We start from the raw sequence: 14,991 nt of genomic DNA on the forward strand, positions 1-14,991 counted from the left end.
AAGGAAGAAATTTTTTATGATGAAGGTGGCGAAACACTGGCACAAGTTGCCCAAAGAGGTGGTAGATGCCCCATCCCTGGAAACATTCAAGGGCAGGTTGGACGGGGGCTCTGGGCAACCTGATCTAGTTGAAGATGTCCCTGCTCATTGCAAGGGGGTTGGACTAGATGACCTTTACAGGTCCCTTCCAACCCAAACTATTCTATGAAGATAAGACTTTTTTTCAAACTAGAAATAGAGAGACCTTTACAAAGTACATAAAATTCCCACAAACAGGAATTTCAGGGTTCCATACCAAATCCTCTGCCATGGACTGTGCTCCAATGTCAATGGAGAGGCTGCTGAGTTGAGGGGGGTTCTGAAACTCACGGTAAAACGTCCCCAGGTCCATTGGAAGAATGTCATCTTTTGAAAATGCTGGTTTCTAGAATCAAAGATACTGCTGTTAATTCCCATTCAAAGACGCTGGCTTCCCTTTTTCCATAATCTCAGGTAAAATTATTACCTGCTCTCAGTAAACATCTTGGCATTACAACTGTTGCTGCAATAATGCAGATTAAATAACTGAAGAACAGCCATGATCTGTGCTTGTCTAAGCACTGGAAGAGAGCGTTTCCTTGGAATCTGGCTCCTTTAAGGATTAGAGAGGATGCCAAGCCCAGGTGTTGGTAGGGAACTGAAAGAGTATTTCATTTGTAGCTATTGGTTCTGAGTAGTAGTGTCTTTGCAGTTTTGGGACTGTCAAGCTCTAGTTTGGAGCTGAGAGTCATGGGTCTTTTCCACCCCCATTGAAAACTACTCTTACATCCTTTGCTATTGTATCAGCACCTGAAGCCCATCTAAGATGCAGGTGACAGCACTGATGAGGACACTTACAAAGTCAATCATAACAAAGTCATCATGGGTGTTCCCTGTGCTGCTGCCACTGGAGCCATCTGAGCGTAAGCTGCCTTGTAGAGGAGATTCAGTTTCTGGGGAGTCAGGAGGATTGACCTGCCAAGAAATCAAAGATGGTGAGTACAGATCTTACGATTATATCTGTCTGTCTGTGTATTTTGACAGTCTAGGGGCAGTTAGGAGGTTGGATAATAAACACAGGGGGCAGTGGCAGTGAACACATACTGTTATCTGCATGTCTAGAGAGCCCAAAACTCAACACAGGAGATTTCTTGAAACCAAACAAATCTGAATAACTAGTTCTTTATTCAAAAAACAAAGTGTATTCAAGGTAGGGAATAGCATGGATGTTGCATAAGGGATGCTGTGAAGGCACATATTATACCTCTGGAAGAGGCTTACCATGGGGTCGTTATCTTCCAGCTCAACATTCTTGGGAGCAAACATGGCAAAAGGAATGTCTAAGTTGGCCATGGTCACCTGAGGAGATTCAGCAAACAGAATTTCACTAAGATGCTCTGCTTACCCAGCACAGAAAAGGATATTTAAAGTCTTTGTTAGGCCTGCTAAAAATTGCCTAAGATCACATCAGCAGTTAGGTAGGAGGCTGATAACCTCATTTAAAAGGCATAAAAGGGAGATTGGCCTCAGCTGACCTAATGCAGACACATACCCTGAGGTGGAATTGCTTATATACATCTTGTGTAATATAGGCAAAGATTAACAAACTACTACAAATTCAAAAAATTCTTCTTCATCCATCCAAAAAGCCTAAAAAAACAGCCCTAGGAACTGGGCAGATCTCTAAGCTGCCCTAGTTGAGCTTAAAATACTTACTTACTAGTGATGGATTGGTCTACTGAACGTCCCTTCAAGGAAGGGAGGCTTGCCACCTTCATGAACCTGTGGTAGTGGCAGATTATTGTAAGACCTAAGCAGAGTATCAAGTCTTCTATATCCAAACAGGGTGTTGGCAAAGTGGGGCAAATTCAGTGGCTGTCACATCCCAAAAGCATTTTATGAAAACAAGCCTCTGACAAGATGCTGTAGGGAAATGCAGCAAGCAGGACTATGCACTCTGAGTCTCCAGGTTGCTTGTTCACGTGCTTTTTGCTCCTTTGTGTAGGAACAGATGTGAGAAGCAGGGTATTATGGTGCTATGATAAGATCTGCTAGTTACCTGGTTAACGGGTTTGTTGACAAAAGCTCCCACCTTCCGGATAAAGATGGTCTCCAAAAGGTCATGTGGGGAGCTACACTTCCCTTCACTGCTGTTTGATACTGTTTCTGTGTCCTCGCTGGGGAGGAAAATAGACTAATTAGTTACTTGGGGCACAAACAATATAGACAAATCATGTACTTTACAAGACTCCTTCATTTTTCTGGGTTTACTTCTAGTATTGGAAGAAGTACAACAGAAACATCTGTCCTCATACCACACCTTCCTCCTCAGTCATGAACACAAAAGAGGAGTGGGACACTTGTGGAATGAGATTTTTGTTTAAAGCTGGATGAAAACTACTTAGTTGAATGAAAAGCTGATGCCAACTGAAATAGGCTTTTCTTTTTGGAAATGGACTTTTAACTTCAGAATGTTCATGTTCACAGCAATTCCTGTTTATCACTATTATTTTTTTCAGTAATACAGTTGTCACAGGTAAGGACAAGAACTAGAATTGCATCTGTCACTCAGGTCACAAAGGTAGCAGTCTCATACATCACAACAGCCACTGCCAGTATGATTAATTCACTGCATGACTACTAGTTATTTCTAGGAGCTGTTTTTTTTTCATATAAGTATCCAGAACTTTAAAACAAAAGAAAAAAGGTTGAGTCTTCTGGCAAGAGGACTACTTAGATAGCATACCCAGGAAACTGCTCATGAAACTATGATTTTTGGTGTCCTCATAGCAATATGTCTGCTTAAGATATTTGACTTAGAATTACGTGACCCCAAGAGAGACTTAATGAGAAATAAATGTGGTGACAAAAAAAAAAAGAAGGATTTAATTAGCTCAGAGGGAGGTGATTTAGGACAATTTGAGGTTGCATTGTTTCCTTTCAAGTAACTCTGTGCATCAAGTTTCTTACTAAGCCAGTGAACAGATTAGCAGAAACTACAACTGGTTTTGGTAACAATTCACATTAAGTCTCTGGAGAATTCAAGACTCACTTGTGAACTTACTTCATCTTGTTGTTTTACAGTCAGCAAAAACAGATTAAAATAAGATAAAATTGATAGTAAAGTCGACATAACAGAAGTTGCAAAGATGTTACAGTGACTAGCAGGTGTAAGTAGATGGGCAAGATCATTGTTTGGAGAAAGGCTGAAAAAGCCCCAATCAGAGAAAGCTGCTAGTTGTTTTTGGGGATGGAAAGACAGTATCTGTGCTACAAACAATAGATAAAAAGGGGAAACCAAAATTTTACAGGATTACAAATGGGCTATCACAAGTGGTGGATCATCTAAAACCAACCTACCTACTAGAAGGAGTAGCAGCTGAGTAGTGGACTCCATCCAGTGGGGTGCACATCCTCTCTTGGTCAGCTTGAGTGCCATGTGCTGGCTGGCTAGGAGTTGGGGGAACTCCCCCCTCTTTGCCTGGACCAATCAACTGAGATGGAAAGGAACAGTCAAATTAGAGATCTCAAAATCAGGCCAACACCACAGTGCAATATAGAGCAGATTCCATCACGTTGCAACTAAGTTGTGGGGTTTTTGGCATGTGACTGGGCTCTAGCCCCCATGCAGCTAAAAGAGGTGACAAGTAGAAGGTGACCACCACAATGCAAACTCTTTTTTTTTTTTTACTCCATTCCTCTCCACTTTATGACTGCAGAGTTCTCTAGCCATAGGTTCTCTGCTTCAAGGAGACAAAGGAAAAAAAAAATCATGTCCTCTTGCTACAACCTCATTGCTCTCTACAGATTTCTCAGGAGGGAAAGTGGGGAGGGAGGTGCTGATATCTTCTCCTTGGTACCCAGTGATAACATGTGTGGGAATGGTTTAAAGCTGCACCAGGGTACGTTTAAACAAGATGTTAGGAAGCATTTCTTTACCAAGAGGGTAGTCAAACACGAGAACAGGCTCCCTGGAGAGATGGTTGTTGCCCCAAGCCTGTCAGTGTTTGGACAATGCCCTTAATAACATGCTTTATCTAGGTCAGCCCTGACTCAGCCAGGCAGTTGGACTAGATGATTGTGGTAGGTCCCTTCCAACTGAAATAGTCTATTCTATTTTACCATCACTGCGTCAGCAAAACTTTGTGTAGCAGCAACATCACAGGCAGAAAAAGACTTCAGTCAGCTTTGCTTATCTGTCTGATGAATGGGTGCAAAGATGACGATATGACTGTCAGTGTATATCCTATGTCTAGGCTACAGTGCTGGGCAGCAGTTCTGTAAGACAGCCGATGTTTGGAACTGGTGACATGCTGGTGCAGGCAAACAGGTCTGGTGCCTGTTCTCTTGGTGTAGTGTTTCCATGTGATCCCTACCCCAGTAAAGTTGGGGATGTTGAGGAGCCAATTCCCAGCTCCTGTGGAAGTTGTGCTTTCTATATATATCCTTTACACTCTTTTCACTCCTGAAAGACAGGATACCAACGCATGCACTAGTTTCAAGGCCTCTCTCAGATGTGCAAGTGACACAAATGGTCGCAACACCAGCCATGCTTGTTCTACCCTCTACAAGTACCTGGTGGGGGTGTGCAGCGTTCAAGCCACCAGCAAAGAGCACAGGATACCCCATGTCAGCTGATCCAACTCCCAGGGCAGCAGGCTGATAGGAAAGACGAGAGCTGGAAAGCTAAGAAAGAAGAGAAAAAACAAGAAGGGCAAAGGGAGAGGAGAGAGGAAGGGGAAGGAGAATGCCCCACAGTCTGAATAATCATCAGTCACTGAAGAAGGAACAGCGAAAGTCAGAGGCACAGCACAGTATTTCAGGCTGGCAGAAGGATGCTAGGTTTTCATTGGAATTAATAGTGAAGGTTATTACTCTAAAAAGTTCTTATTGCAGGGGACTAAGTCTGAGCCTAAGTCTAAGTCAGAGCTCTGTGTGTGACACTTCAGCAGCACCAATGCTGTCATCATTTACAGGGGTCTGAATGATGAACAGCACTTTTATTCACATGGGGCTAGTTAAGCTGAATGGAGCACTAATGGCTGTGCAGGTTCTAAGGATAGCAGCTATTAAGAGAAAACACTGAGCAATATGCAGTGCTACTTGTCTTTCACTAACAATCCTTGCAACAGCTGTTTTTTATTTAGGGGAGCTTGTTCTGTCTTTGGGAGACCTTCACTTGCAAAGGCATTTAAGCAGCCGGTCTCAATAATGTGCCTGGCCCATTTTGGGTTCACCAGCCTTTCCCATGCACAACATTCCACACTGTTAAATTTGTACTTTCCTGTATTTGCTCTGTCAGGCCGGATCTTTATCTGGCCATGTATAGCATATTCTGTTGACAACTCACTTGATGTGAAAAGGCCAGTCCCATCACTGGGACCTTCAAGGTGTCCGTCACCACAGGAGGAGGGGTCTGAAAATGTGCCTTTGTGACAGTAAAAACACACTGTGCACAGAGACATACACACAGAGGAAACAAGGAAAAAAGAGAGAGTGAGAGAGGGGGAGAGAGAAAGAGAGAGAAGGACTTCAGAGGAGAACTATAAAGAGTTGGATGAACTGAATGCTAGTGAAGAGGTTTGGGCTGCAGCAGCCACACCTACACTAGAGCAGAAGTCTCAGTACTCAGCACATTTATTTTGTAAAGAACAGACTGTTTTCCAATCTCAGTGAACCACTCAACACAAGTAATACTTTAGGTTCCAGTGACCACTGACAGAAAGTAACTGCCAGAGACTCTGTTCCACAGCTAATTAGAATTGGTACCAGCCAATTAGCAAGGAGAAGGCTGAGGGGATGCCAGAAAAAGCCAAGAGGAATTTTTTTTCCAGAATGTACAAATTATATGTATTTCAATACTGTCCATCCATACTCTTAATCCTCCAGCATTCTGAGGGATCATATCTTGGCAGGTCTGTGCTTTGCCCTTAGAATAAAGGACCCAGAATAAGGTGCCATTCAAACACACTGAGGTGAAGAGAACTCTGTCAACAGGAGTGATGCTCCAGAAGTAAACCCTGTCTCACAGAGGGTACTAATGCAAGAACAGCAATCCAAACTTGCTTCAGTCCCATACCTTCTCCCAGTCATTCTCCTACCAACAGTTTTAGGAAACCTTGATTTCTGGGTGTTACCTATGGTCAGACTTTCTTCTGAGTTTTGGGCTACTCCACAACACACAGATGTGCTGTGCAAGCTCATGGGGAGCAATTAACACCTATTCCTTTATATCAGGCAGGTTAGGCCTCATTTCTACTGAGAAGGCAGGCAGACATTTGGAGAATTTGCCTACAGAACCACACAGTTCATGATATTTTCCTACACATTAAGTTGTATATAGAAAGCTGGAGAAAGAAAACTTTTCCCCCCCCTCCCTTCCCCCCATTCTAATTTACTTTAGAGACCACTCTGCCAAGACAGCCTTACAATTTGAACTGTGGTAACAAAGACTGGCAGTTACTTCATAAATAAGTGCACAGCATATGGCAACTATGGGCCACAGGAAAAGCAAGAATGTAGGCTCATACTTAATGTGAATCCTCAAGGTTCATCTGGTTTCATAAAGCTTTTCCCCTCAGTGACAGCAAAGCTTCATGTCCCCTGGGGAAATGTCAACTTCAATGTATTTTCATACACTACGGCTGTTAAGTAACACTGGCATGAGCAAGCCAATGGAAATTTCCTTATGAAACTTTTTGCATTTAACCCATTTTGTGAAAAGGCAGGACACAACTTGGCCACAAACTCATGTCCTGAGCTGTGCACTGCAGAATAAGAAAAGCTTTATTCCATCAGACTTACCATGAGTGCTGGGCTGATTAGTTCAACATTGCCTGATGTCCTGTCACCCAAAATCCACTGGGCACAAAAATGCTTCCTAAGAAAAGCTCATTTCTAGCTTATTCACACAGCAGAATACATTCTACTTAACCAGTCATACTAGTTCCTCTGAGGCAGTGGGAAGACCCATAGCAAATTCTTTCAGTTTGGAACAGCATTCCAATTATATTTCATTTTATGTTTTACATTGACAGCAAAAGGGATTTAGAGTCTTTAGATTGTCTTTAAAGATCAATAGAGCTATCTGCTTGGCTGGACAACAAGACAGGACATTCCTGAATATTTAAAGCTATAGGACAGCTGCAAATCTGGACAAGTCTTCAAAATACAAAATTGTGGAGTCAAATATATAAGGACAGTAAAAGATGAAGGAATTGCAAGTTTGTTTTTTTGATATTCAGAAGGAAATGATCTGTTTATTTTAACATTGAAACTTAAATTTGCCTGGGTAGATGGAAGCACAGAGTATTAAGTCCCTAGTTCAATACTGTGACCCAATTTGTTTGCAGATACTTATTCCTGCTTCACCATCTAGATGGTTCAACAAATACGGCTTTTGTCTTTTTCCTGCTTTTCCATTCTGCAATGCAGAAAATATGACTGTGCTATAAGCATTTTCCTGGTATTCCAGTGTTTCTCTTTTAGTGTCAATCTGTTACCTCTACTTACGCTACCTGGCATCCATCTCTGAATTCCTCTTCTTGCAGTACCGTATGTGAATGCATAAGTACACTGCTATCCTCTGCAAGCACATCTCAGCCCAGCTACAGGAGTAGGCTCTTTGAATCTTTGAGTAATTCAGTCCTAGTCTCCTAGCATTTTGTTGACATTAGTTTCTAACTAGGTTTTAGTCAGAGTGTAACAATATAAATAACCCACGCATTAAATTTTAATGAGCAGCAGGAGGCCGCACACTACCCTAACAGGGATTGTTCTATCTAGGAGTAAAAAGAGCCTGGTTAATATTACCTGAGATGGAGGAGAGGTGGAAAAAGACGTGGTACACACTTCTTGGGAATCTTCTACTGAGGGGTATACTGCAGCATTGTCCTCACCAGCTCTAAAGCAGCAAGAAAAGTAAAGCTTTCTAACTGGAAATGTTCCTTAAATAAATAGTAAAACACACTGGGACCAATACTGCAGGGAAGGTTGAGAGTATTTGGGTGGAGTTGAAAGAAGAGTTATGAAAGGCTCTCGTCTACTTGGCAGAACTGAGGAAAACAAGGTATGAAAACCTGAATTTTCTCCAGGCGCTCCTCTTCTACCCCCAAATCGCAACAACACTTTCCTCTGTTTTTTTAACTAAAGGTTTTGTTATACCAGCTAATGCTACTGGCTTTGGTGTTTAAAAAAAACACTGTCAAACAATACCACTGGTCCCAACCTGAGTGTCATCACATGCATTTTAGAGAAGACACACCTCTGATCTACAAACAGAAATTAAACTCTGATCTCTCCCCTGGGGAAATATCTGGAGATGCATTCCTCTGGACACATAGCTCTATAGAGGGTTAACTGTTACACTTTCAAATTCCCAAAGACAACCTAGATTAAACATCCTTTGTGTCTAAGTGCTTCTGTAAGGAATTTGAGAAAATACTGGGGCTTGCTACACTCAGTCACTTAGATGTGAGGAGAAAGATGTCATCCTTCCTCATATGCTCAACCATGTCAATATGATTGACACTAATCCTCCAGTCTCCATTCCCATGCAGTCAGCTAACAGTGGAAAAGGCTCTGTATTTGGGCATAACTGATGCCTTTACCATGGCCCATGACTTCAACTCAGTAGTTCCTCACCTGTAATTGCAGGGATGCATGGGTGAAGAGCTGGGATAGGGACGGTCCACAAAGTGATCAATGATAATCCCCATGATAGGAGGGGTCCTCTCAAACTGCCTGCAAGGCAACAAGCAATGGTGTTATTAGCTTTTTCTTTCTATTCTCATCCGATTTCATGGTGCTCTTACAGAAAACCCTTGTGTCTGTTCATGGGACCAGAGCATCGTTACAATTCAGCCCTGCAACTCCAAGCATGCATCAACAATTTGGAGTTCTAGAGTCTGGCTTGGGGCTGCCCAAATATTCCCCTTGCTGCAAGACTTAAGCATGAGAGAGAATATTCTCCATGAAGGAGAATCTCATCAGGAAAGGATAAGCAGAAGGGAAAGATATAGGGGCTCATAATATGAGGGGTTTAATAGTACATTATTGTAAAACAATTTCTGGCATGATCACATTTTCTCACCTGGTTGACATGAAAGCGAGGTTGATTCTGTAGGCACAAGACAAAGTGATGGTGCCCACTGGGGTACCCACTGTCCCAACACGGACTGTCTGGAAACCTATAAGGTTAAGGAATGTTTATCAGTTTCACTGATTATTTATGTTCTGTACCTTTCTATTCTGAGGTTACATTATCACATTTCTATAGTGTTTCTGTTATCCCTTGCCATCTAAACTCCAAAGACGCATATAGAACCCATAACAAAACAGCAGCGCTAGGTTACCTTGCTGGTAGGATTCATCTAAAGACTTCGGATGTTGCTTCCTATCTTGGTCTAAAATATTGCTCTGAAGGACTTCTTGTTTTTGAGTAGATCATGATCTTGTTTACCAGTCCTGCCCCTTATCAACATATGTCCATATTCTTATTTCAGTTCTAGATCACTAGAGTCAAAATGGCAATCACCCTAGAATTTGTTAAAGTACCACCATTGTACTTGTCACCTTATGACACAACCCTTCACTGGCAGATCCAGATAAAAAGCATATGTAAACCTCAGACTTAATTTTCCTTATGGCACTTAGGAACAATAATAAGTGGCTAAGCCAGTATGGAAAATAGTTCTGCTCTAGATTTTGTGTGTTGCTTAAATCATACCTTCTCCCAAGCCACTCAGTTGTACTTCACCAAAATATATCCTGCAGGAAAAGTAAAAAGAAAAGGTATTAGGTCCATTTGGGACATAATGCTATACATATCTTTATTCCTTATTTAATTTTTATGAGTTGAAAGGCTGGAACTACTTTTCCTCTTTAGAGAAAAAAAAAAAACAAACCATGAGAAGTGGCTAGAATGCCCATCTCAAAATGTCTTCCAGCTACTTCAGAGGAAGACATGTTGCGAAAAAAGAAAAAGGAAGAGAAAATGGTAGTCTAATCAGAAATTTCTCTTAAAAGTTTTTAAGCCTCTGTGGCAAGTCTACAGTTCAGAGCAAAAAATGTGAAGTGATATAAACTTAATGGACAGGTTTTAGCCTAAAAGCTGATACTCATCACACAATATAAAAGATTAACCATTCTGTAGAAACCTGCCCTTAAGTGTATGCCACATCAGGAATGGAGGCAAAAATGAAGAAATGGCTGGGGTTACTTTTTAAGTTCTTAGCTGTGCAAATGGTAACAAACCTGAGATTTAGAATAATCTAAATTAGCTATGCAAACACGTCAAAGACTTTTCTCAAAGCCAGAAATGAAGACTGGAAAGTGATAACCATGAACCACAAACCAGTCAATCTCACAGGCTAAGCAGAGTTGAACTCACTAGTGGGATGATAAACTGCAAGGACTACAGGAAGTAGAGCTGAGGGTGCATCTTTAAAATGGAATAGCAGGAGAGTCTGAATCTATACTGCAAAAGCATGCACTGCAGTTATGTGCAACATAGGCATCTATCAAATACAGACCAGACACTAAACAACTGGATGCTAATAAGAAATTTAAGCATGGCTCGCATGTAGAATATTTGTACTCTTCTCAACATGGTAGGCAAACAACAATACTTCACAGCCTGTGCTTACTTTTTCTTTCAATGGCTCAGATGGAGGCTGTAAAGTGATGTATAGCCCAAAGGTCTCTTCTGTCACTGATCCATAGTAGTTAAATACAAATAATTTGAATTTATTATCACTCATCCCTTTTTACCACATTTGCAGTTGTACTGTGCAAATCTAGAGTGTCTGCTGTCTGTATTTCAAATGGGAAATTTCATATTCTGCTTTACCTGTACAGTATTACATATTCATGGCCTTGTTTCCTTGAGAGTCTGTAGGCTGGAGTTACCCTGGTTATAGCAAGCAAAGACTTCAGCAGTAGAGACAGCCTGTTGTATACGGTGTATGAAACTTTGATTTCTTTGTCACACCTATAGAACACAAAGGAAAAAATTAGTCTTCTGTTCCCAACTAAGTTGTTTGGTTTTGTTTGTTTAGGTTTTTAAACATTTTTAAAAATAAAAATTAGTCTGGGCCAATTGTTTAATGTCAGTTTTACTGCCAAAATGATAAAAGAAAGCTGTGGTGTGGCTACCTGTTACTGACCAACCAGTTAAGAGTCCTACTTCAATCTAGTCACCCATTGTAGAAGTAATTGCTGAAAAATGCCATGGAGCCTTCTACTGGACAGAAACATCTTTTCAGTATTAAAAACATTTGTTGCTACTGCATATATGAATTCTTGTATCTGAGGAAGCATAGTAGTTGTAATGGAAGAATGAAGAAGGAATAAAATTACTAGTTGTTTTTCTTGACACCAATATTAAATAGTTTGCTGCACTAGACAAAGAGGGGACTTCCCTCTGAAGACTTGCAGGCCATGCAGCCAATATGTGCTCATTCATCACCTTGGATGGAGCACGCTTCCCCATTTCATTAGCTAAAACAAATACACACAAAGAAAGTGTGAAGAATGCACTTACTTTTCATTCATTTCTAGACACCAGATTTCCAGCTCCATGGAGTCCCCCTGGATCACAAAAAGGATGGCAAAAAAAGGCTCATTTCAGAACACAAACCTTTTCACATCTCATTAATGATCAGCACCAGCCACACTTCCCAATGAAGATGCTTCTCCTGGCTCTCACTTTCTTGTAGTGCAACAGTAGAAAAAGGTATACTGGAAGTGTCACTGCACAATTAGATCACCTGAGGGAGTAAGTCCTCAGAATGGTTAAGTTCTTCATAGGGTAGGAAACTAAACTGTGCTGCTCTATCATTTGTGTGTTTGGCCTCAGGTATTTGCAGTGAATTGCTTCTGTTAAACAATATATTTATTTTCACTAGCATACTACCTAACTTCAGAAATTAAGATATATTCACATTGTCTTGGACTAAAGGGCAAGAGCTCTGGTAGGTGACTTAAGACTCAAGTAAAAAAAAATGGCATCTACTTTGACTCAGCTCTCACCTCTGAGGTTTTGAGAGAAATCTCCACACACATAGACCGTCCAACAGCGGGTAGTTGTCCTGCCAGGGCTTTCTTTGCTTCATGAGTAACCTCTGGTATATCTTTGATTGCCAAATTGAACTGCAGAATGAAAGATTATTCCATTTTTATTATTATTTTTATTCTTTGAAAAACTGCCTAATGATATACTGCAGACAGATTGATGGACCCATATATAACATACTAGGTCACTGTCCACTGAAATATGAAACAGAAAATTCCCAGACGGGCTTAGGCTTTTCATATTTGCAAACATTTCCTTGGCTGCTAATTCAAACATTTTTCTTGATCCTGCCATAAAAATAACATAATAATTTTCCCCTCGCTTGAGTCCTGTCTTCATCCACAGAGTATACTAAGTCTCTTCAATTTTAATAAAGCCCATTACTACAAAGTCCTGAACTGCACGGTTTGTCCTTACAAGCTTCTGTCAGAAAAGAACTCATCACCCCACCCCCAGCAGATCTTGGAAATGTACCTTAGCTGGCAGGACTTGCTGAGAGGTACCATTTATCTCTTCTCTAATCAGCCCTTAAGAGCCTAGAGTGACATGCTGAGTGTGAACAACAAAAAAACCACACCACCAACGAACATGTTGAATATAGTAGTTATTCTATGAATAATTATTATTGTCTGTACAAGACTGTAACAACTGCATTGTGTTCTCAACACACACACAAAAAAAAAAACCCCAACAGTTATGAAGTTGCTTTAAAAAAACATGACTTTACCCAGTCAGAGCCTGTTGGGGACGATGATGATCGGGTACAGATTTTCTCTCCAAGTCGGGCCTGGACAATTACTTGTACCGTCTGGAATAGAAAGAAAAAGATACATACTCATGTTCTGAGCTCAGCCAAGTCCTCAGTTCAGAACCTGAGCTAGACAAATTCCAAGGGAAAAAAAAAAATTAAAGGGCTGACCAGTATGTAGGGAAGTAGAGTTTGCTACACTAATCTTCAGGTCTCATCAATTTAAATTATTACATATAACAGGTAAATGTATTTCAGACAGAAAATCATTGTAGGCTGATTTTTCTCTGTAATAATGTGAGGTGACTAAGTCAATTTTGTGATCAGGAGTTGCAATTTTCAGTAATACTGAAACAAAATTTACAACTGTATCCTGAACCTGGACACATAAACGAAAGTCAAGTGAATCTGTACATTGATAATGCAGCCATTGTTGGGAGTATCTGCTTGCATCTATGTACCAAGGGTCGCCAAATTTTATAATTGCATATCAAAGTAATTCAAAAGAACATTCTGCTATTATTGCTTTTGGATGCAATATAAAAATTTAGATAGGCTGAAAAGAAAGAGTGGAGTCCAACAGAAGATACTACCTAACAGCTGGATGGTTAGATGTGCTGATAGGAGCCCAAAGCTGACAGAGGTATGAAGTGCCTGTAAATGATTCTACAGCAGGATGCTTGTGGGGAAGGAAGAGGATTTGAAGGTAGAAAAAGGGGAAAATATGTTTTTCTAGTTATTCAAAGGATCTCCTAAAGTTGACATCAGCTTTTCTTGCTTGGGTCTTTAGCAAAAACAAAAAAAACCCCACAAACCTCAGCCTTGTTACTCTAGCCACACCAAGTATAGCTTTTCTTAAACAGGAAAGAAGAGACAAATTTCCCACAGGAGAAAAAGTTACCTTTAAAGCAAAAAACTTGATGAACTTGTCCAGGTCCTTCCTGTCCTGGGAACTGAGATCAGTGTCCATTGCATATGGCAATCTGAAATATAGCACAGGTATGGGAAAGAAGTCTTCCTTCAGCTTTCTATTTGGATTTAAGATTTCAAAATATTTTGCCATTAAAGGCCACCTCAGAACAAGTGATAAGGACCAAAGCCCTCTGCCTGTCAAAATCCTAACGTGCTAGGAACTTTGGGGGGTGGGTGTGAGGTATGAACGCATGTGAATAGCTTATCTGGTCAGTGCAAAAGATGCTAGAAAATAAACAAAAAGGGAGTCACAATTAAAACTGAGTACAAGCTGTCCGATTTTGCTAGCTTAATTAAAAAAAAAAAAACCCCACAAAAAAACCCCAAAGCATCCCAACACCACACTGACTGGATTCTATACCATGCTATCCATCAGACATGGCAATCTCTGCTTCAGAAATAATCTATCTTCAGTTATCAGCACTGGTCAAAACCAAGTCAAATTGTTTTCTTGAGTCTGAAATTCTAAAAAGAGTATTCCTGTGGTATTTCAGCAGATATTGAAATCTATAGAATACACTGAATGGGTGAATGGGCTACACCACTGCTTTACTTCCAACAAATAGTACCTGCAGTAAACCTGCATAGCTCCAAATTTAGCTACAACCAACTGAAAAGACACCCTTTTGCCAAGGGATAGACCAAAATTCTCTGTTGAAAGTTCTGACAACAAATACTTAGGTCCCAGATTCACACTGCCTTGTTTTTCAAAATACGATTGTTTCTAGCAATACGATGAACTCGCACAGTGCCTGATGCGAGGCAGGCCAAGGCACTAATCAGATTTCTACCACCACCATCTCATGTGGCCTGGGATAAATCACAGGATTCCTGTCTCAGTTTCTTCATGTGTAAGTTAATAATCATATAGAGAACGTGGGGAGGAATGCCTTAATTAGCAGCATTCATTGTACTTTTTGCTCATAAGCCTTCAAAGTATTAATTCACTCTTAATTCCTGTTGCTATTTGTGTTTTGAGACAGCTAATCAGCCTGAAGCAGCTTGTCAAACATCACGTATTTACGGAAGGCGCTGCTCATCACAGAAATGTTGGCGGGCTAAGGTCAGTGAGCACGAGTAGCTGCTGTGCACAGGGTTACTCTATTCCGTGTTCAATCTTTAAGCAAAGACTGGACTTAGAGCAAGGTACACTATTTATGCAAATTAAAACTCAGCAGGA

At 40.8% G+C, this 14,991-nt stretch overlaps 1 protein-coding gene across 1 annotated transcript; it reads right to left on the bottom strand.

Moving 5' to 3' along the window:
- Positions 1–295: 295 nt before the first annotated feature.
- Positions 296–13,809, bottom strand: ATG13 (autophagy related 13; the record flags this gene model as incomplete). The annotated part of the gene is made up of 16 exons (XM_010078299.1): positions 13,741–13,809; positions 12,819–12,899; positions 12,049–12,168; positions 11,561–11,607; positions 10,868–11,008; positions 9,746–9,786; positions 9,110–9,206; positions 8,662–8,760; positions 7,831–7,921; positions 5,369–5,467; positions 4,594–4,704; positions 3,379–3,512; positions 2,078–2,195; positions 1,300–1,377; positions 877–993; positions 296–424 (listed from the first exon to the last, which is right to left on the bottom strand). Coding segments are annotated over exons 1-16 (1,572 nt in total), but the record flags the coding sequence as incomplete, so codon positions are not given.
- Positions 13,810–14,991: the final 1,182 nt, after the last annotated feature.

The sequence above is a fragment of the Pterocles gutturalis genome, unplaced genomic scaffold (genome assembly GCF_000699245.1).
Source record: "Pterocles gutturalis isolate BGI_N339 unplaced genomic scaffold, ASM69924v1 scaffold44288, whole genome shotgun sequence".
NCBI lineage: Eukaryota > Metazoa > Chordata > Aves > Pterocliformes > Pteroclidae > Pterocles > Pterocles gutturalis.